Here is a 15,905-nt window from a genome sequence, read left to right on the forward strand (position 1 = left end):
GTAGGGTGTAAATAATCTAAATAAAATAAAACAAAATAAAGAACTTTCAGATGAGATGAGATTAAGAGACATATGCATAGAAATGGAAGAAGGGGGAAAATAAAAAGAGCAATACAAATGAATAGCCAGTATGTGTAGATGAAAAGCCAGCAAACCTTAGGCTCAGAATGAGCTCAGGAATAGTAAAGAGGTTAAAAATCATTTTGAAAATGGGTTTGGGGATATCATCAGAGCAACAGGAAAAAAACAAGTAAATGGTAGGGCCACTGCATAGGGAAGATACAAAATGCTAACAGGAAAGGAAGGCAGACTGCTTAACACCTTCTTTGCTTCAGTCTTTCCTCAGAAGGAAAATAGTATCTACCTGGTTAAAAATAGAACAAATGCTATAGTAGAGAGGACTTCAGCCCAGAATAAGTAAAGTGGTAGTAAATGAATCCGTCCCTGAGGCTTAATTAACTGCACCCAAGGATATAAAAGGAGCTTGAAGATGTGATCTCAGAGCCACATTTGTTCCTGTGAGAATTTGTGGAAAATAGAACTCCAGCAGACTGGAGGAAGGAGAAAGTTAGCTCCATCTTCAAAAGGAGGAAGAAAGGAGCTGACCAACTGACCACTCAAATTGTACCTGGAAAGTTTCTGGAACAGATAGTAAAAAGTCAGCCTGTGAGCTGACTAAAGGAATGCTCAGACTATTAAGGGTCAACATGGGCTTCTCAAAAACAAATAATGCCAGATAATAAATTCGTATCTTTTGTAATAGACTTACACGTTTGGTAAACTGAGGGATGTTATAGATGTTATAGTATATCTTGATTTCAGTAAAGTTTTTGACAAAATCCACCATGATATTATTGCAGGCAAGGTGCTAAAATGTCTGCTAGACAGAGCTATTATGTGGATTTGTAACACGCTGGTGGACCAAAGCCAAAGAGTATTTTTTATACTTTTTTATTAGTTTTAAAATACAAAAATGTTGGAATCGCAAATCATGTATGCCACATAATTGTGTCAATTTTCAAAGAAAAGCAACAGCTAAAAGTATAAAAGACTTCCTTGTGATATTCACTTGAACAACAGAGGGACTGCTGAGTTGTATAAATGAATCTGGCATTAAATTCCTAAAACCATAATAGTAACACATTCAGTGTGTAATTGACTCTTTCTCTAACAACCCCCTCCCCTCTAATTATCAAGCTAGGATGCTCATAGGAAACACCTGCCTTGTTTTCTAAAATCCTTGACTCATAAAATTCTGCCTCCCAACAATTAAAGTCCATTGTTAGATTTGACACTTTCTTCTTCTCTTCATAATTTGACAAAGAATGGAAAAAAGACTGTAAATACCTCTTATTGTATTTGACTGAAAAACTTGTAAGTACAGTACTTCTACTTGACTGCAAGTGCATATCTATCTTTATTGCAGATATATTGTAAATTTCATGACTATTAGCTAAAATTAAACTTTGTCAAAGTGTATGTCTTAAAATGGCTGCCATTCTTTTTCCAATAGGTCAGAGCTGCACAAGATGCGGCCCAGGGCTGGATGTGGCCCACCAAATGATTTCTGGAGGCCCGGGGCGCCATTGTCAGGAGGAGGGGGGTGTCCTGGCTCCCAGAGTCCTCGCCCGATCGCAAGGGGCTTTGGAGGATGGGAGCAATGGACTCTTCCCCCAGAGTTTGCCTCTGCTTCCCAGGGGAGCTATTGCAGGAGCAGGCTTACACTCCTCTCACCCCTTTGGCCAGGCAAGCCCAGAGGGACAAGCTGTTTGCAGGCAAGCAGTGGAGACAGCCGGGAGGGCAAAGAGAAAGAGAGAGCAGACAGCAAGAGAGCTAGAGATCACAAGAGAGCCTTGGGCCCTTCTTCTGGGATAGGAGAAATAGAGGAGGACGCCTGACCACCGCATTGTCCTCCTCCTCCTCCTCTGCCAAGTTGTTTGCTTTTGAGCGGCCCAGGGGTTTGAGTGGCAAGGCTACCTGCCTGGCAAAAGCCCAAGGCCGCTTAATGGCTCGGCAGAGGAGGAGGACAACATGGTGGGTGGGCACCCTTGTTTCTTTCGTCCATCCACCTCTTCTTGAAGGAAGGAAGGAAGGAAGGAAGGAAGGAAGGAAGGAAGGAAAGAAAGAAAGAAAGAAAGAAAGAGAGAGAGAGAGAAAGAAAGAAAGAAAGAAAGAAAGAAAGAAAGAAAGGAGAGAGGGGAGAGGGGAGAAGGAAGAAAAGAAAGAAAACGAAGGGAGGGACGAAGGAAGCAGGGAAAGGAAGGAAGGGGGAAAGGAAGGAAAGGAGGGGGAGAGGAAGGAAAGGGAGGGAGGGAGGGAGGGAGGGAGGGAGGGAGGGAGGGAGGGGACGCCTTGCCCCCTGGTAGGGTGACTAGACTCACCCTCCTTTTCCCAGAAATTTTTCCCCATCTTAGCCTTCCTGTCCAGGAGGAGGGATTCCACAATGTCTTCTATTTTGAGCATGGCTGAGAAGTATGGATTAGCATTTTGCTTCCAGCTATTATTTGGTCATGCCTCCCATTTTTTTTAATTTCCTACATTTCACCTAAATGTCCTACATTTCACCTAAAACTGTTGGCGGCCCGAACAACCTTAGCCAATCTTAATTTCGGCCCCTACCTCCTATCAAGTTGGGCACCCCTGCAATAGGTGAATAGGTTTGTTGCCAATGATATGGGTTAGTTTGTCCATATTTTTCATTTCACCAATCTTAAATGTCCAATCCTTTATTTTTGGTGGTTCTCCAACCTCTGGCTATTAGTAGTCTCGCCACAGTTACCAGATAGAATAAAATTTGCCAGCATCTTTTGTCATCTTTGTTGAGCTGTAATGTCATATAACCCAAAGAGATTCACCAGTGGTTGCTCTTCATCTTGGAAAAAAAGTGACTAGTGAGGTGCCATAAGATTCTGTCGTGGGCCCATTGTTGTTCAACATTTTTATCAATTACTTTGATTATGGAAAAGAGAGCATACTTATCAAATCTTCAGGTGACAACAAATTAGGAAGAGTAGCTAATACCTCAAAGGACAGGATCAGAATTCAAAATGACCTGGCAGATTGGAGAGCGAGCCAAAACTAACAAAATAAATTTCAACAGAGATGAATGCAAGTTAAAAATAAATATAAAATACAAGACCTGTTACTGCTGTCTTGATAACAGTACATGCAAAAAAGATCTAGGGATCTTAGCAGACTACAAGTTAAACATGAGTCAGCAATGTGGTCTGTTATTGTAATTTGTTGTCAAGTCAATGTCATCTTATGGTGACCCTATGAACAAGAGATTTCCAAGACCCTTGGTCATCAACTGTTCTTCTCAACTCTTGCATTCTAAGGGCCATGGCTTCCTTTATTGAATCAATCCATCTTTATTCTGGTCTTTCTATTTTCCTACTGCCTTCAGTGGTCAAAAAAGCCAATGTAATTCAAGGTTGCCTCAATAGGAGTATAGTGTCGAAATCAAGATAATTCATGTACCACTCTATTCTGCTTTGGTCAAACCTCATCTGGAGTACCTAGTACTGTATTCCATGTCCAGTTTTGAACACCACTCTGAAAAAGGACATTGACAAACTGAAACATGTTCAGAGGAGGGCAGTCGAGATGGTAAAAGATCTAGAAACCAAGCTTCACGAGGGAGCTGGGTATATTTAGCTTGTCTAGCCTGGAGAAGAGAAAAATGGGAGGTGGTATAATAGCCATCTTTTAATACTTGAGGGGATGTCATGTAGAAGATGGAATGAGCTTGTTTTTTGCTACTCCAGAGACTGGAACATGAATCAGTGGATTCAAATTACATGAAAAGAGGTTCCACCTAAACATTAGGAAGGACTCTATTACTATATTAAAAAAAAAGCTCTTCATTAGTGGAATAGACTGCCTGTAAGGATGATGGACTCCCCTTCACTGGAGGTATTTAAACAGAGATTGGACACCTGTCTTCTAGGAGTTCTACGTTTTGGTATTTTTGCATAGACTTAATGGCTTTTATGCTCCCTTCTTTATGATTCTATGATTCTGTTAGTAATGGACTGGATGAAGGCAGGCAAACTGAAGCTTAATTCAGACAAGACAGCTGTAGTCCTTGTGGAAAAGTGTCTCAGGGAAAAGGGATTCAGTTTATGATGGATAGGGTTGCATAACCCCCCTGGAGATTGGAATAGAGTGGTACATGATTGTACTCCTGGCTTCAGCCCTGACGGTTTCTGTGGTGGGCCAAGCAAGCATTTGAACAGTTAAGGCTTCTGTACCAGCTGTGTCCTTTCCTGGAAATATCTGATCTGGTCATGGTGACATATGCCTATTTGGATAACCGTAACATGCTGTAAGCAAGGCTGTTGTTGAAAAATGTTTGGAAAGTTCAGCAAAGAGATACAGCTTGACTGTTGCCTTATTATTATTATTATTATATTTACTTATATCCTGCCTTTCTGCCAATTTTTCTCAAGGCAGCGAACAACAAATTTAAAACATTACAATTTAAAAATAATGCATTAAAATGTATAATATAAAATTTTAAAAACAATTTTAAAAGTTAAAACAGGCAAGCATTAAAATGTAAAATGTGTTACAAATGCTAAACAAATCTTAAATTCTAAATTACACAGCATTTCAAGCCCAGTTTGAAAAAGCCTAATGGCACAATATTTTTTTATCCACAGCCAAAAGGAGGGCAGGGATAGGGCCATCCTGGCCTCCCTAGGGAGGGAGTTCCAGAGCCTGGGAGCAGCCACTCAAAAGTGGAGAAAACTTCTCAAAAAGTAGCCCAGAAGCGGAGAAAACACAAGTTTCTTGTTAGGACAGCTGCAGTGCCTAGTGGACTGTTATACAGCTTACATATGGGTTACCTTAGACCATCATCTCCCATATATGCCTGCCCAGACCCTAAGGTCCTTGTGGGAGATCCTTATCTCAGTTCCATTACTTTCAGAGGGACATCTAGTAGTGACACAAGAGAAAGCGTTCTCAGTGGCTGCTCCCAAGTTATACAACAGTGGCTCCCAAATGTTGACCCTCCAGATGTTTTGGACTTCCAACTAGAAGCCAACAGTTTAGCCAACAATCAGGAATTCTAGTAGCTGAGGTCCAAATCATCTGGACAACCGTAGTTTAGGAATCACTGCCCTAGAACAAACTTACCAAGTTAGAACAACCCCTCTTGTCCTTCGCTTGGCTATCAAATATTTTTCCATTCAGGCAGGTTTTGGGAAACTGACTGTTTTTACAAAGTTTTGATAGTGTGTTGTACTGTTTATTACAGTTTTAAATTGTTTTAGAATTATAGATAATTCAGTGCTAATTATTTGTTTTTTATCTATACTTTCTCTGTTTTAATTTTGTAAGCTACCTCAAATCCTGTTTTCTGGCAGGATATGAATAAAGTGACAAGGGCAGTGCCAGACAGTGTGAAATTGGGCCAGTAGATTGATTCCTGCCTTTGTTAGCAAATCATCTCATCAAATGAGGCAATGAGTATAGGACGTAGGATATGCAACACATCAAATCCAATTTAATTGTCATTCCCTCCTGGTTCCTCCTAGCAGCCATAATTCAATAAAAAAGGAGGTCAGGCATATCTTACAGAGAGTTTTTGGCATCTTTATTAAACTACCATTCCTATAATTTTGTGGAGTGTTTGTGTAGGAAACTGTGACAGTTAAAGTGATATAAATCTAATGTGTATTTATTGATAATGTTGGTAACAAGCAGTTGTTCTACAAAGTGTAGCCCCATTTTATTAGCTGAGTGGCCAAGGGGGCCACCTTGCTATTCCCTGAAGCCAAATAGTCTTCTTGTGTTCACAGTGAAGTGATCTCAATCTCATTAAATCTACATGCAGTTGATAGAAGGGGGGACACAATCTCACCCTACTCATGCACACTTTTAATACCACAAGGATGAGCCATTTCCACACAAAATAACCCAGGTGTAAATATCTACTTTAGAAGCTCTTCTGTGAGTTCTTGCACTTCTGGGTCAAGGCAAGCTACAATACCAGACGTTGGGTATTTGCTGCTGTGGGTATTCCACTTTGAAACTTGCTGCCCGGAGAGACTTAATCTGGAGTCATCTCTATTGTCTTTTCAACAGATAGCATTTATGTATCCTATTTTATAGAGGACAGTTCTCTCTTTTAAGACATTGCCTATTTAAAGGTATGTCCCATCCAAGTCTGATGTAAAGATAAAAGAACCATCAGAACAGGGCCTTGAAGTTGCCATCAAGAGTCATCAACTGTACAGCAGAATGCACAGACAGAAACCCAGACCACCTTGCCACTGTCTTCCCTGCTCTGATTTGGTGGCATGTTTTTATGTTTAAATCAAAATTCCAACATGATTCTGTCCAGATATTTTGGGTGACCACTCCCACCATTCTTGACCTGGCTAAGTGGGTCTCATAGAAGCTGTAGTCCAAAACATATGGTAAGTACTATGTGAATGTGGACATATTTAAATGACAGTACTTATTTCTTAAGTTATTTCTTAAGTTCTTATTGGTGGTACAATAAAACACCCTATTTTGGTACCATATGAAGATTATTATTATTTTTTGTCCAGACTTTAGATATGTGAAGTTTAACTGAAGGGTTTGCACCACATTTTATGGGGTGATTGTACTGTACTAACAATGCATGATTTTTTTTTTCATATAAAAGATACTATATTCTTCCAAATATTGTAAACCAATTTTGTAAACTTTTGTAAACCATTTAGAGTTGTGTGTGTGTATTCCAGTTATGTTTCCCATAACATCATATGTGTTCAGCCCTAAATAATTGCACGTTTCCTTATCACCTATTTCACTAAACAAGAAAAATAATTTAAAAGATTAAGACAAAAGTGTGTTTCTCCCCGACATAATTATTTTTTAAAATTATCTCTATATAACATTTAGTCCCATTCTAACATACAGCATAGAGAATGTTTTTTATTCTTTGTGATTTCTTTTTCGGTTCAGTGATATCATACAGCTGAGCCTGTATAATATCACTCTTGCACATGTTGACTTTTTATTCCAGAACTTTCTTTTCTAGGTTTCTTTTTGGTATCCTCCTTGTCATGGAAGCCATTTCTCAGATCCTGCAAGATGTACGTGATTACTGGGCTGATCATTTCTCCCATAGATTTTTTCCCAGAAGGCCAGTTCTTCGCCGCGCAACCTCTTTGTCTACTTTCTATCTGTTGGACTACAAAACCCGACAAACTGAACTTGGAATGGATTATGGCCCTCCATGTACTCAGCTGAACAAAGCAAAATTTGTCTTCCAGGATGGTGAGTGGCAAAGTGAGGGTATCCCACCACAGATGCCTTTACTGCAGTTATTCCCTACCCCTGAGAAAGAGTCATCTACCAAAGCCCTGAAGAAAGCAAATAAAGCCCTACTGGAAGAGAACAATTATTTGAAGCTGCAGCTTGAACTGCTGATGGATATGTTGACGGAGACCACAGCGCGACTACACTCAGTAGAGAAAAGGCTGGACACCACTGGATGGCACCCGAAGATTAAAAAAACAAACAAGGTACTGATGCTTCGATCTTGATAACGCCTTGGATTCAAAACCTGTGATAATTGTATTTCTGAAATAGTTTGCCTTCTTGGGTCCAGACCCGTAATAAAATCTTGAAGGAGATTGTTCAGAGTAGCTTTGGTCTTATTTAATCTGTTTTCTAATTACATTCTAATTCTAAGTACACCCAGGTCTGCTGGGCGGCATTTACTTCAACTGGCCAGGACTAGGTTGGCAACCATCAGCCAGAAGACATTTTTCTCAGCCACCCCTAGACTGTGGAATGACCTGCTGGGTGAGATTCAAAAGTTGAATACATACACTATCCAAATTTAAAATAGTATCAACGACCTATAACTTCCAGCAAGCATACTAAGATGATTTTAAACTATAAACTTTAAAGTGCGATATTTTTAATTTTATGTTGAATGATTTTAATGTGTTGTAGGTTTATGTGTTTTAATTTAGGCCTCATTTCCACTTGCATTTAAATCACTTTGTAAGTTGCATTGACACCAGGTCTCTGAATTGATTCAGGTTCAGTGCTTAGTTCCCACTATGGAAGCAAATTATTTCAAGAATTCGATGCATTTGTGTCTTTTTTTGACATGCTTGTCATTCACACTAGCTGTTTTTTTTTAAAAAGTCAATCATATGACGTGCATCAATGCCAACCTGGGCAGCATCCCCAGCGTTCTGGAGATCCCAAGCTTCCTGAGGAGCAGGCAGTCCAGGGGCTCCAGGATTGGGGAGAGGGGGCAATGCCCAACAGCCCCGGCAGAGAGGAAACTGAGGAAGGGACCGGTGGATCCCACCAAGCAGCCTTTGGGGAGAGAAGGAGGAATGGAGGGGGTATTTAGCTTTCCCTGTTAGAGAGTTCTGGTGCCACAACAAACTACAATTCCTTAGCATTTAGCCATGGCAGTTAAAGTGGTGTCAAACTGTTTTATTCCTGCAATGTAGAACCAGCCTAACAGCTTTTTCACACAGGGGGTTCAAATGTTTGTACAGCTGGCCCTCCTCATACACAGATTCAACCATCCATGGCTTGAAATATATATACAATTTTATATAAGGGACACTATTTTACTATGTCATTGTATTTCCCTTGAGTATCCACAGATTTTGGTATCCACGGAGGCCCTGGAACCAAAACTGAGCTGATGCCAAGGACCAACTGTATTTTGTTGGTAGAACCTGATTGTTGTTTTTGTCAAGCTCATCTTGCCACAAATCAACACTAGAGACCTTAGCACTAGGGGAAAATTGGGGGGAAATCAGGGGTTTAAACAGTGTGTAAAATGCAATATCGCAAATAAGATTTTCATACACATCGCTATTAAATAGGCATTGAACAGGCAATAAACAGCAACAAATCATTCCCCCATGAATCCTATTTATTGCCCCAAGCTGTTTATTTAATAGTAACATCATATGAAAATCTTAATTGCAACATTGCATTTTGCATGGGATAATTGCTGTTTAAACCCCCGATTTTGCTCAATTCCTCTCGTGTGATAAGGTCCTAGGAGGAAGAAATGAAAAAAAAACAACCCTATTTTTCCCCAGCTTGGAAATGTTCATTTTTTTATTGCCATGTTAATACTACTAGATTTTTGTTATGAGAAAAGGCATCCCAGGCCTGTCCCCCATAGATTGTGCAGGAGGTACATGGAGTATATCTCATTTGTTTATTTATGTCTTATCTTTTTCCATACAGGACCTAAGGCATTCTTCTAAGTAGTGTCCTTTCGCTTTCAGTACCAGTATGGTGTTATATGGTGTGGATAATTGGGTGGCGCTAATACTCTTTTTAAGGTGTGTGTGCATGGGAAAGTGCATGTGTGCACATGTGTGTGTTTGTATTAAATTTTTCCACATTTCCCCCCATACGCATCTACATTTTCCTCCTGTATAGGGATTATGATTAAAAAGAACACACAAAGGAGACAAAGAACACACAAAGGAGACAAAGGATGATAGGATCAAAAGATCCAATATTTTGATAGGAGGGGAAGCAGGGGAAGTACTCAGGTTACTATGGCCTGTTACAGACTGCCAAAATAAAGCTGCTTCGGGTCTCTTTGGAGGTATGCTATTTCAATGATGCATGGGTCCTAAGAGTCCGGAGGTCGCGCCAAAGCCACACTCCAATCCTAAGCACTGGAGGGCAGCTTTGGTGCAGCTTCTGGATTCTTAGGATGCATGAATCATTTAAACAGCATACCTCCAAAGAGACCCGAAGCAGCTTTATTTTGGCAGTCTGTAACAGGTAGCAGTCTAAATAGAATTTGCTGCTGCTTTTTCCCTTCACAATACAATACTAGCTTTTGCCTAATTCCAGCAAAAGAAAAGCAGCACAACTGGAAGGCTCCTAAATGTCATGACTCTTACAGGTAATGTAGGTGGGCAAATGTAGTGGAAAGATGGTCAGAGGTGGAGGAGGAAGGAATGAACAAAAACATTTTCAAGGCAGGAGATGTGAAAGAAAAAGGCCCACAAATTAAGGAAAAGCCAGTGAAGGGTGTGAAAACAACAAATATGATTCTGGGTAGGGAAAACATGGGAAAGAAAGGCACTGTTACACAATCACCAATACTCCTTGTACTAGACCAAATCTGTCCAAGTTATTGCCCCCTCCCCCCCAAATTTATAAGATATCTCAATAGACTTTAGGGAGGCTTGCTCATTTTACGTGTTCGTCATTTTTACTATGAAATATTCAACTACTTATTCATTTTATCTATAAAGCATGTACTTATTTTTTTCTGTCAAAAGATGGACAATGGGGGTACTTTAATAATTATGCTGTTTCCCTAGTGAATCTTGGCATACTGATGAAGAGAAGATCTCATGGGTGCCTTGTTGCACAGAACATTCAGCATGTGCTTTAAATTAAAAGCCCTAGAAATCTTTGTTAAAAATCTTACTAGGGGAACAGGTATAGAGCTGGTGTAAGTTTACAATGTAACTATGCCTCTTACTATTCAGTGTAAATCATTTTTGATCCAAAGTTGCTTCTTCATTCACTACGAAAGTACCATATTTCAAAACAGATATATTTTGTAAATAACAGGAAAATAAAAATACGACTACATCAAACATTGAAACTGAGATCACATTACGGTTCTGGGAATATGCTTGAGATTTTTAGAATACCCACAGTAATTGAAATCTCTTTATTTTCCCAGTCTTCTCTTGACATGAGACCCACTGACAGTTACGTAACATTTCACTGGAAATGTACATGCTTGAAAGCCTATGCTGATACTTTAAACCTATTTTTTTTAAAAACAACTCTGCTCTAAGCAGTAGCTCCCCATTTCAGATAAGCAACAGCTTTTATCAAAGCATCTGCAGCTGTTTCCTCCAGCCTTCTAGTTCTTTTATGCAATGAACTGGATGGGTACATGTTGAAAGCCAAAAGAAGCTCAGGGGATAGCAACAGATCTTTTTAAAATCCCTGTGGCAGTTCCTACTGTCATGTCGCTCTGTCTGTGTATATGAACCTTCAAGTCACCTGTCAACTTATGACAACCCTATGAATTTCATAGGGTTTTCTTAGGCAAGAAATACTCAGATGTTGTCAGTTCCTTCCTTCGATAGATAGCCCACACCACCTGGTATTTGTTGGTGGTCTCCATCCAAGTACTATCCAGGGCTGACCCTGTTTAGCTTCTAGGATCAGGTGGGATCTGGTACCTTTAGGGTATTTGGGCCACAATGTCCCTCTAACAGCTATTAGAAATTGCTGCTGAAATGGTTAACATTTTTCTTGGTGTACAGCACACTAGTATGTCCTAGTTATCCCCCCCCCCCCCCACTTAATTTTGTGTGCTTATCTGCATGTTGATATGCTCAGATAAGGAAATTGTAGTTTACTTGGGCAGAAAAAAGGGATTTAAAAATCCATTTCTCTTTGAACTAATAGGTCAGCTTTTCAAGTAATTTTCCTGGGCATGTTATAAGAGTGCTTTGTCCTTTATCCTGAGGAAACCTGGGGTGGCAGTGGGGTCTGCAAGCTGTTTACCTAACTTGGGCTGCAACTAACTAACATGTTCCCTTCATGTAACACACTTTACTTTGTGACAAAACCAGAGCTGATCAGTTTTGCCTTTCTAAAAGCCTTTCTTTATCATTTCCATGCAGTGGACTTTGCTGTTCTAAACAAAGATAATAACAGCTTGTTACTTTGAAATAACTCACTAGCATAGACTCATCCTGATACTTTTCTTACAAGCTTTAATCTTTGCTTCTACACCCTTTAGTAGTCATGCAGGGGTAGCTGTGTTGGCCATTTAGTAAATTAAACCAAAAATCCACCAAACAGTGATACCTTTATTGGCGAAATGCACAATATACTTGTTGCAAGCTTTCAAAGCTCCACTGGCTTCTTCATCAGGTAAGATGTTACATACCAAACAGGAGAAAAAATTATCTAGGAGTAGCCGTGTTGGCCATATAGCAAATCCAATAACATCGAAACAATGATACCTTTATTGACCAACTAAAATGCACAATTACATGTTGCAAGCTTTCAAAGTCACACTGGCTTCTTAATCAGGCAAACAGGAAAAAGAAATTGAAGATGTTAGTCCTAGGGCTGCATTTTCTGTTCTGGTCTTAGTTCAGATGGTAGAGAGGGCTATCTGCAGGCTGGCACCTCTCCTTTTGGTCAAGCAGTCACTGGGAGATTTTCAAAGTCAAGGAAATTTAATGTCCATTTGCAATTCAAAGAAGATGTTTCCTTGGAATCCAGCATGTCTCCTTCCTTTGTGAAGCCACAGGCTCCTGTGTAGGTAGAGAGCACAGAGTTTCTCAAGAAGTCTTTGTGTTTGGCATCAGGAAAACTTTAGGTGGTGTAGAGGCAAAGCATGCCAAACAAAATGCAGGCATCTTCCTAACATCTCAATTTTTTCTCCTGTAATAAATATCTTGACTGATGAAGAAGCCAGTGGAGCTTCGAAAGCATACAGCAAGTATATTGTGCATTTTGCTTGGCCAATAAAGGTATCACTGTTTGCTGGATTTTTGTTTGAACCCCTGTAGTAGGTCTGCACAGCCTCTGTGTTACTATACTGTCATGGTTCCTTTTATGCACTCCTGAAATATGTAGTTTCATGAGGTAATATGATTTTTTTATATATATATTCTAATTCAAATGCTGTAATTCAGGAGAATACAGTGGAGAATTCTAAGTACCCCACCAGATTACAAACCCCAGGATTCCATAGCATAGAACCATGGCGGTTCAAGTGGAATCAAACTACTACACCTGTGCCTTCTTTATAATCCCTGAGCTCCCATTTCTTCAAAGGCCTCCCCCATTTCTTCCTCACTGGTCACCTTTTCCTTTCCTCAGTATCACAAGCTTCAAGATTCCACTTCTAACCATAATCTCCATGCCCTATTGCATGCTGCAAATGCCAGTTTCATTCTACACCCCTTAGGCAAGACCATTTCCATACAGCTAAGAAATCCACATCAGAGCAGAGAAAGTGAAGTGAGCCCAGCAGCATGGTAATTTTCCACATATATGGATGTGTTGGGAAGTTTTTGGAACAGTTTTCAAAACTGCAGTCCCCTTCCATTTACACTTTGAAGTGGTTTAATAAACATCTAGAAGAAGCTTTACTGTTTGGTTCTGCTGTTCCCTTGTCTAAAGTGGTCAAGATACGAAACAGTTTGAAAGTGAAATTGAAAGGATCTTCTAGAAGATTATATAATGGGAAGGACTTTCCAAGCAGAAGACTGCAGTCCTACATACTCTAGTTTAACAGACATTGCCACTCATAGCACGTACTTTCAAGTAAAGCAGATTAAGATATTAATCAGTGGAAGTTGTTAAAAGTAGGCTGGAGGAGCATTCTGTTGGTTTAGGAATACATTCAGTGGTTGAGATAGGATAATTGGTTAGAGAAACCTTTCTGCAATTTGTCAAGCCATCCCATGGTAGCTCAGTTTTAGAGCCAATTCCAAAGTATCCCGGCTGCATTTCATAGAAATAAGAGGAAACAGGCCTGCAGGTGAGGAATAGCCATACTTATATTTGCCTTGTTACTCTTGCTAAATTAGAGACTATATGTATTTTGAATATAGGAGCAAAACATATCATTTAAAAGCTGGGGTGGGGTGGGAGACAAAACATGGACAAAATGGTGATCTATTGCTAGTATGTGCTGATGTGAAACAGAGTTTTGCTGACCTTTTGCCCTAAGCCAGGGTTAGCAATCATGCTGTCCTCCAAATGTTGTTGCACTATAATTCCCAGCTTTCCTTACCACTAGCTATGCTGCCTAAGACTGATGGAACACCTGGAGAGTTGCATGATTCCCAATGCTACCCTATACCTTTTTTTTTTTAGAAATTATTTTGTGCAAAGCTTGCATTGTGTATTTTGTGCATTTTCGTTGATCTGATAAAGGTATCATTGTTTTGTGGATTTTGGATGTTATAGTCGTTTACTATATGGCCAACACAGCTGCCCCTGAATATGGCTGAACTGGAATTCAAACCATGGTCTTCACTGGATGCGAAGATACCATGTTTTAGCTGCTACAAGGGAATCCTGAAGAGGGAACCAATGCACTGGGACTTTACTGTCTGAGGTTTCTACATCTAACAAAGGCAAAACATTTTTTTAAAAGTGGGATGACATGTTTTACCAGAACAGCACCTAAAATTTTCCTAATGCATGCGGGTTCTCTTGATTCAGTGTTCTCTGCCTAACAAAGGGGACTGTGACCTCAGAAGGGATGGAGACATTTTAGCTCTTAGAGGAAGTACCTTGTGTTGCTAAATTCAAATTTTATCTCCTGGACTTGGAAATGCTTTGTTTCCAGTGCCACATGGCCAGGAGGAGGAGAGGTCTGCCTGCATAGATATTCATCCACACTATCTCAACACAGAACAACACACCAACAACACCTTGAGAAAATGCAGGCCTGTGACTAACACCATTATATTTTGTGATGTCGAAGGCTTTCATGGCCGGCATCCATAGTTTCTTGTGGGTTTTTCAGGCTATGTGGCCATGTTCTAGAAGAGTTTCTTCCTAATGTTTTGCCAGCATCTGTGGCTGGCATCTTCAGAAGAAACTCTTCTAGAACATGGCCACATAGCCCGAAAAACCTACAAAAATCTATCTTCAGAGAATGCTTGCCTGGAAGAGTTGAGTGTGTGTGTATATAATCTCCTGTGTGACCTGGGAAGGCAGGAGTGATTTGCATGTGTATTGTTCTGTTGGTAATGGCAGGCCTCAGGGTAGAGGGTCTGCAAAAGAGGATTAATGTCTGCTTGGTAGTGCTCATTGTCTGCTGGGAGATTTCTCATTTGCATTTGCTGAGTCTTTATCTTGCTATCTTTTAGGACTGGTAGCCAAACCTTGTTTACTTTAAGGCTTTCCTCTTTCCTCTTGAAATTGTCCAGGTGTTTGTGGATTTCGATGGCTTCCCTGTGCATCCTGACATGGTAGTGGTTGGCATGGTCCAGAATTTCAGTGTTTTCAAACACTATTTTATGCCCAGGATGGTTTGTAACGTGTTCTGCTACTGCTGTTTTTTCTGGCTGACCCAGCCACAGATGCTGGCGAAATGTCAGGAAGACTCTTCTAGAACATGGCCACATAGCCCAAAAACCCCACCAAAAACTATCATTATATTTTGTTTATTTTTAACACCCTTGCCTAATGAAGAAGCCTGTGGGGCTTGGAAAGCTTGTATCATGTATTTTGTGCATTTTGGTTGGGTGAATAAAGGTGTCTGTTTTGTGGATTTTGGATGTTATTGTACTTTGTTATACTTTTTACAACAGCAGTGCAGCATCTGCATGGCACATTCTTGTCAGAAGTTTAGAAAAAGCAACCACCAGCACCGCCCTGAAGAGACTTAATGCCTGGCAGCCCTGAGAGGATGCTATGAATTAATAAGAGCAGCCCACTCTAGTGACTCTCTCTGGGGGAGGAATGCTGGGGAAAGTGCTTTCCCAAAGGATCCCTGGAGAGAAAAGATTTTGGCCCCTACAAATTAAAACCAGGAACAGCTGAGGTAGCTCATCACCAGAAGCCGTATCAAAGGGTGACCAGCAATGGAAACCTGGCCGCAGTCTTTTCCTTGCCCTGGGTTCCAGATACTGCAAAGAGGCAGTAAGAGCTGTGTGAATGTACCCTTGGCAGCTTTATTTCCTGCCCTGGGCTGCCTCTGCATTGCAGAAATAATGCAGCTTGGCCGGGTGACCCCGAGGCTCTCCTTTTCCAGGACATGTCCCACGTCCCAACCTTTCTGTCCAGGAGGGATTCCAAATTGTCCTCCATTTTGAGCACTGAGGCGTCAACTGACATTTCTACGAGTGTTTGGCCCCGCTTTAACTCTTTGTCTGGCTCTTTGCTATGGA

The 15,905-nt window shown here is 40.5% G+C and overlaps 1 protein-coding gene across 3 annotated transcripts in view; it reads left to right on the top strand.

Moving 5' to 3' along the window:
* Positions 1-15,905, top strand: part of LOC149321813 (sperm annulus positioning complex subunit Chibby3-like) — a 30,917-nt gene that overhangs the window by 2,077 nt on the left and 12,935 nt on the right. Inside the window, exons 2-3 of one of the 3 annotated variants that reach the window (XM_089529134.1) lie at positions 7,040-7,526; positions 7,739-7,759. In XM_089529134.1, the coding sequence (XP_089385260.1) occupies positions 7,040-7,526; positions 7,739-7,744 (493 nt within the window). In that variant the 3' untranslated portion in view covers positions 7,745-7,759. Of the gene's footprint in view, positions 1-6,636; positions 7,641-7,738; positions 7,760-15,905 lie in introns of those variants that run through there. The other 2 variants (XM_089529125.1, XM_089529116.1) reach the window with 2 other exon arrangements.

The sequence above is a fragment of the Sceloporus occidentalis genome, unplaced genomic scaffold, assembly GCF_023333645.1.
Source record: "Sceloporus occidentalis isolate IW3139 unplaced genomic scaffold, rSceOcc1.0.p SCAF_1, whole genome shotgun sequence".
NCBI lineage: Eukaryota > Metazoa > Chordata > Lepidosauria > Squamata > Phrynosomatidae > Sceloporus > Sceloporus occidentalis.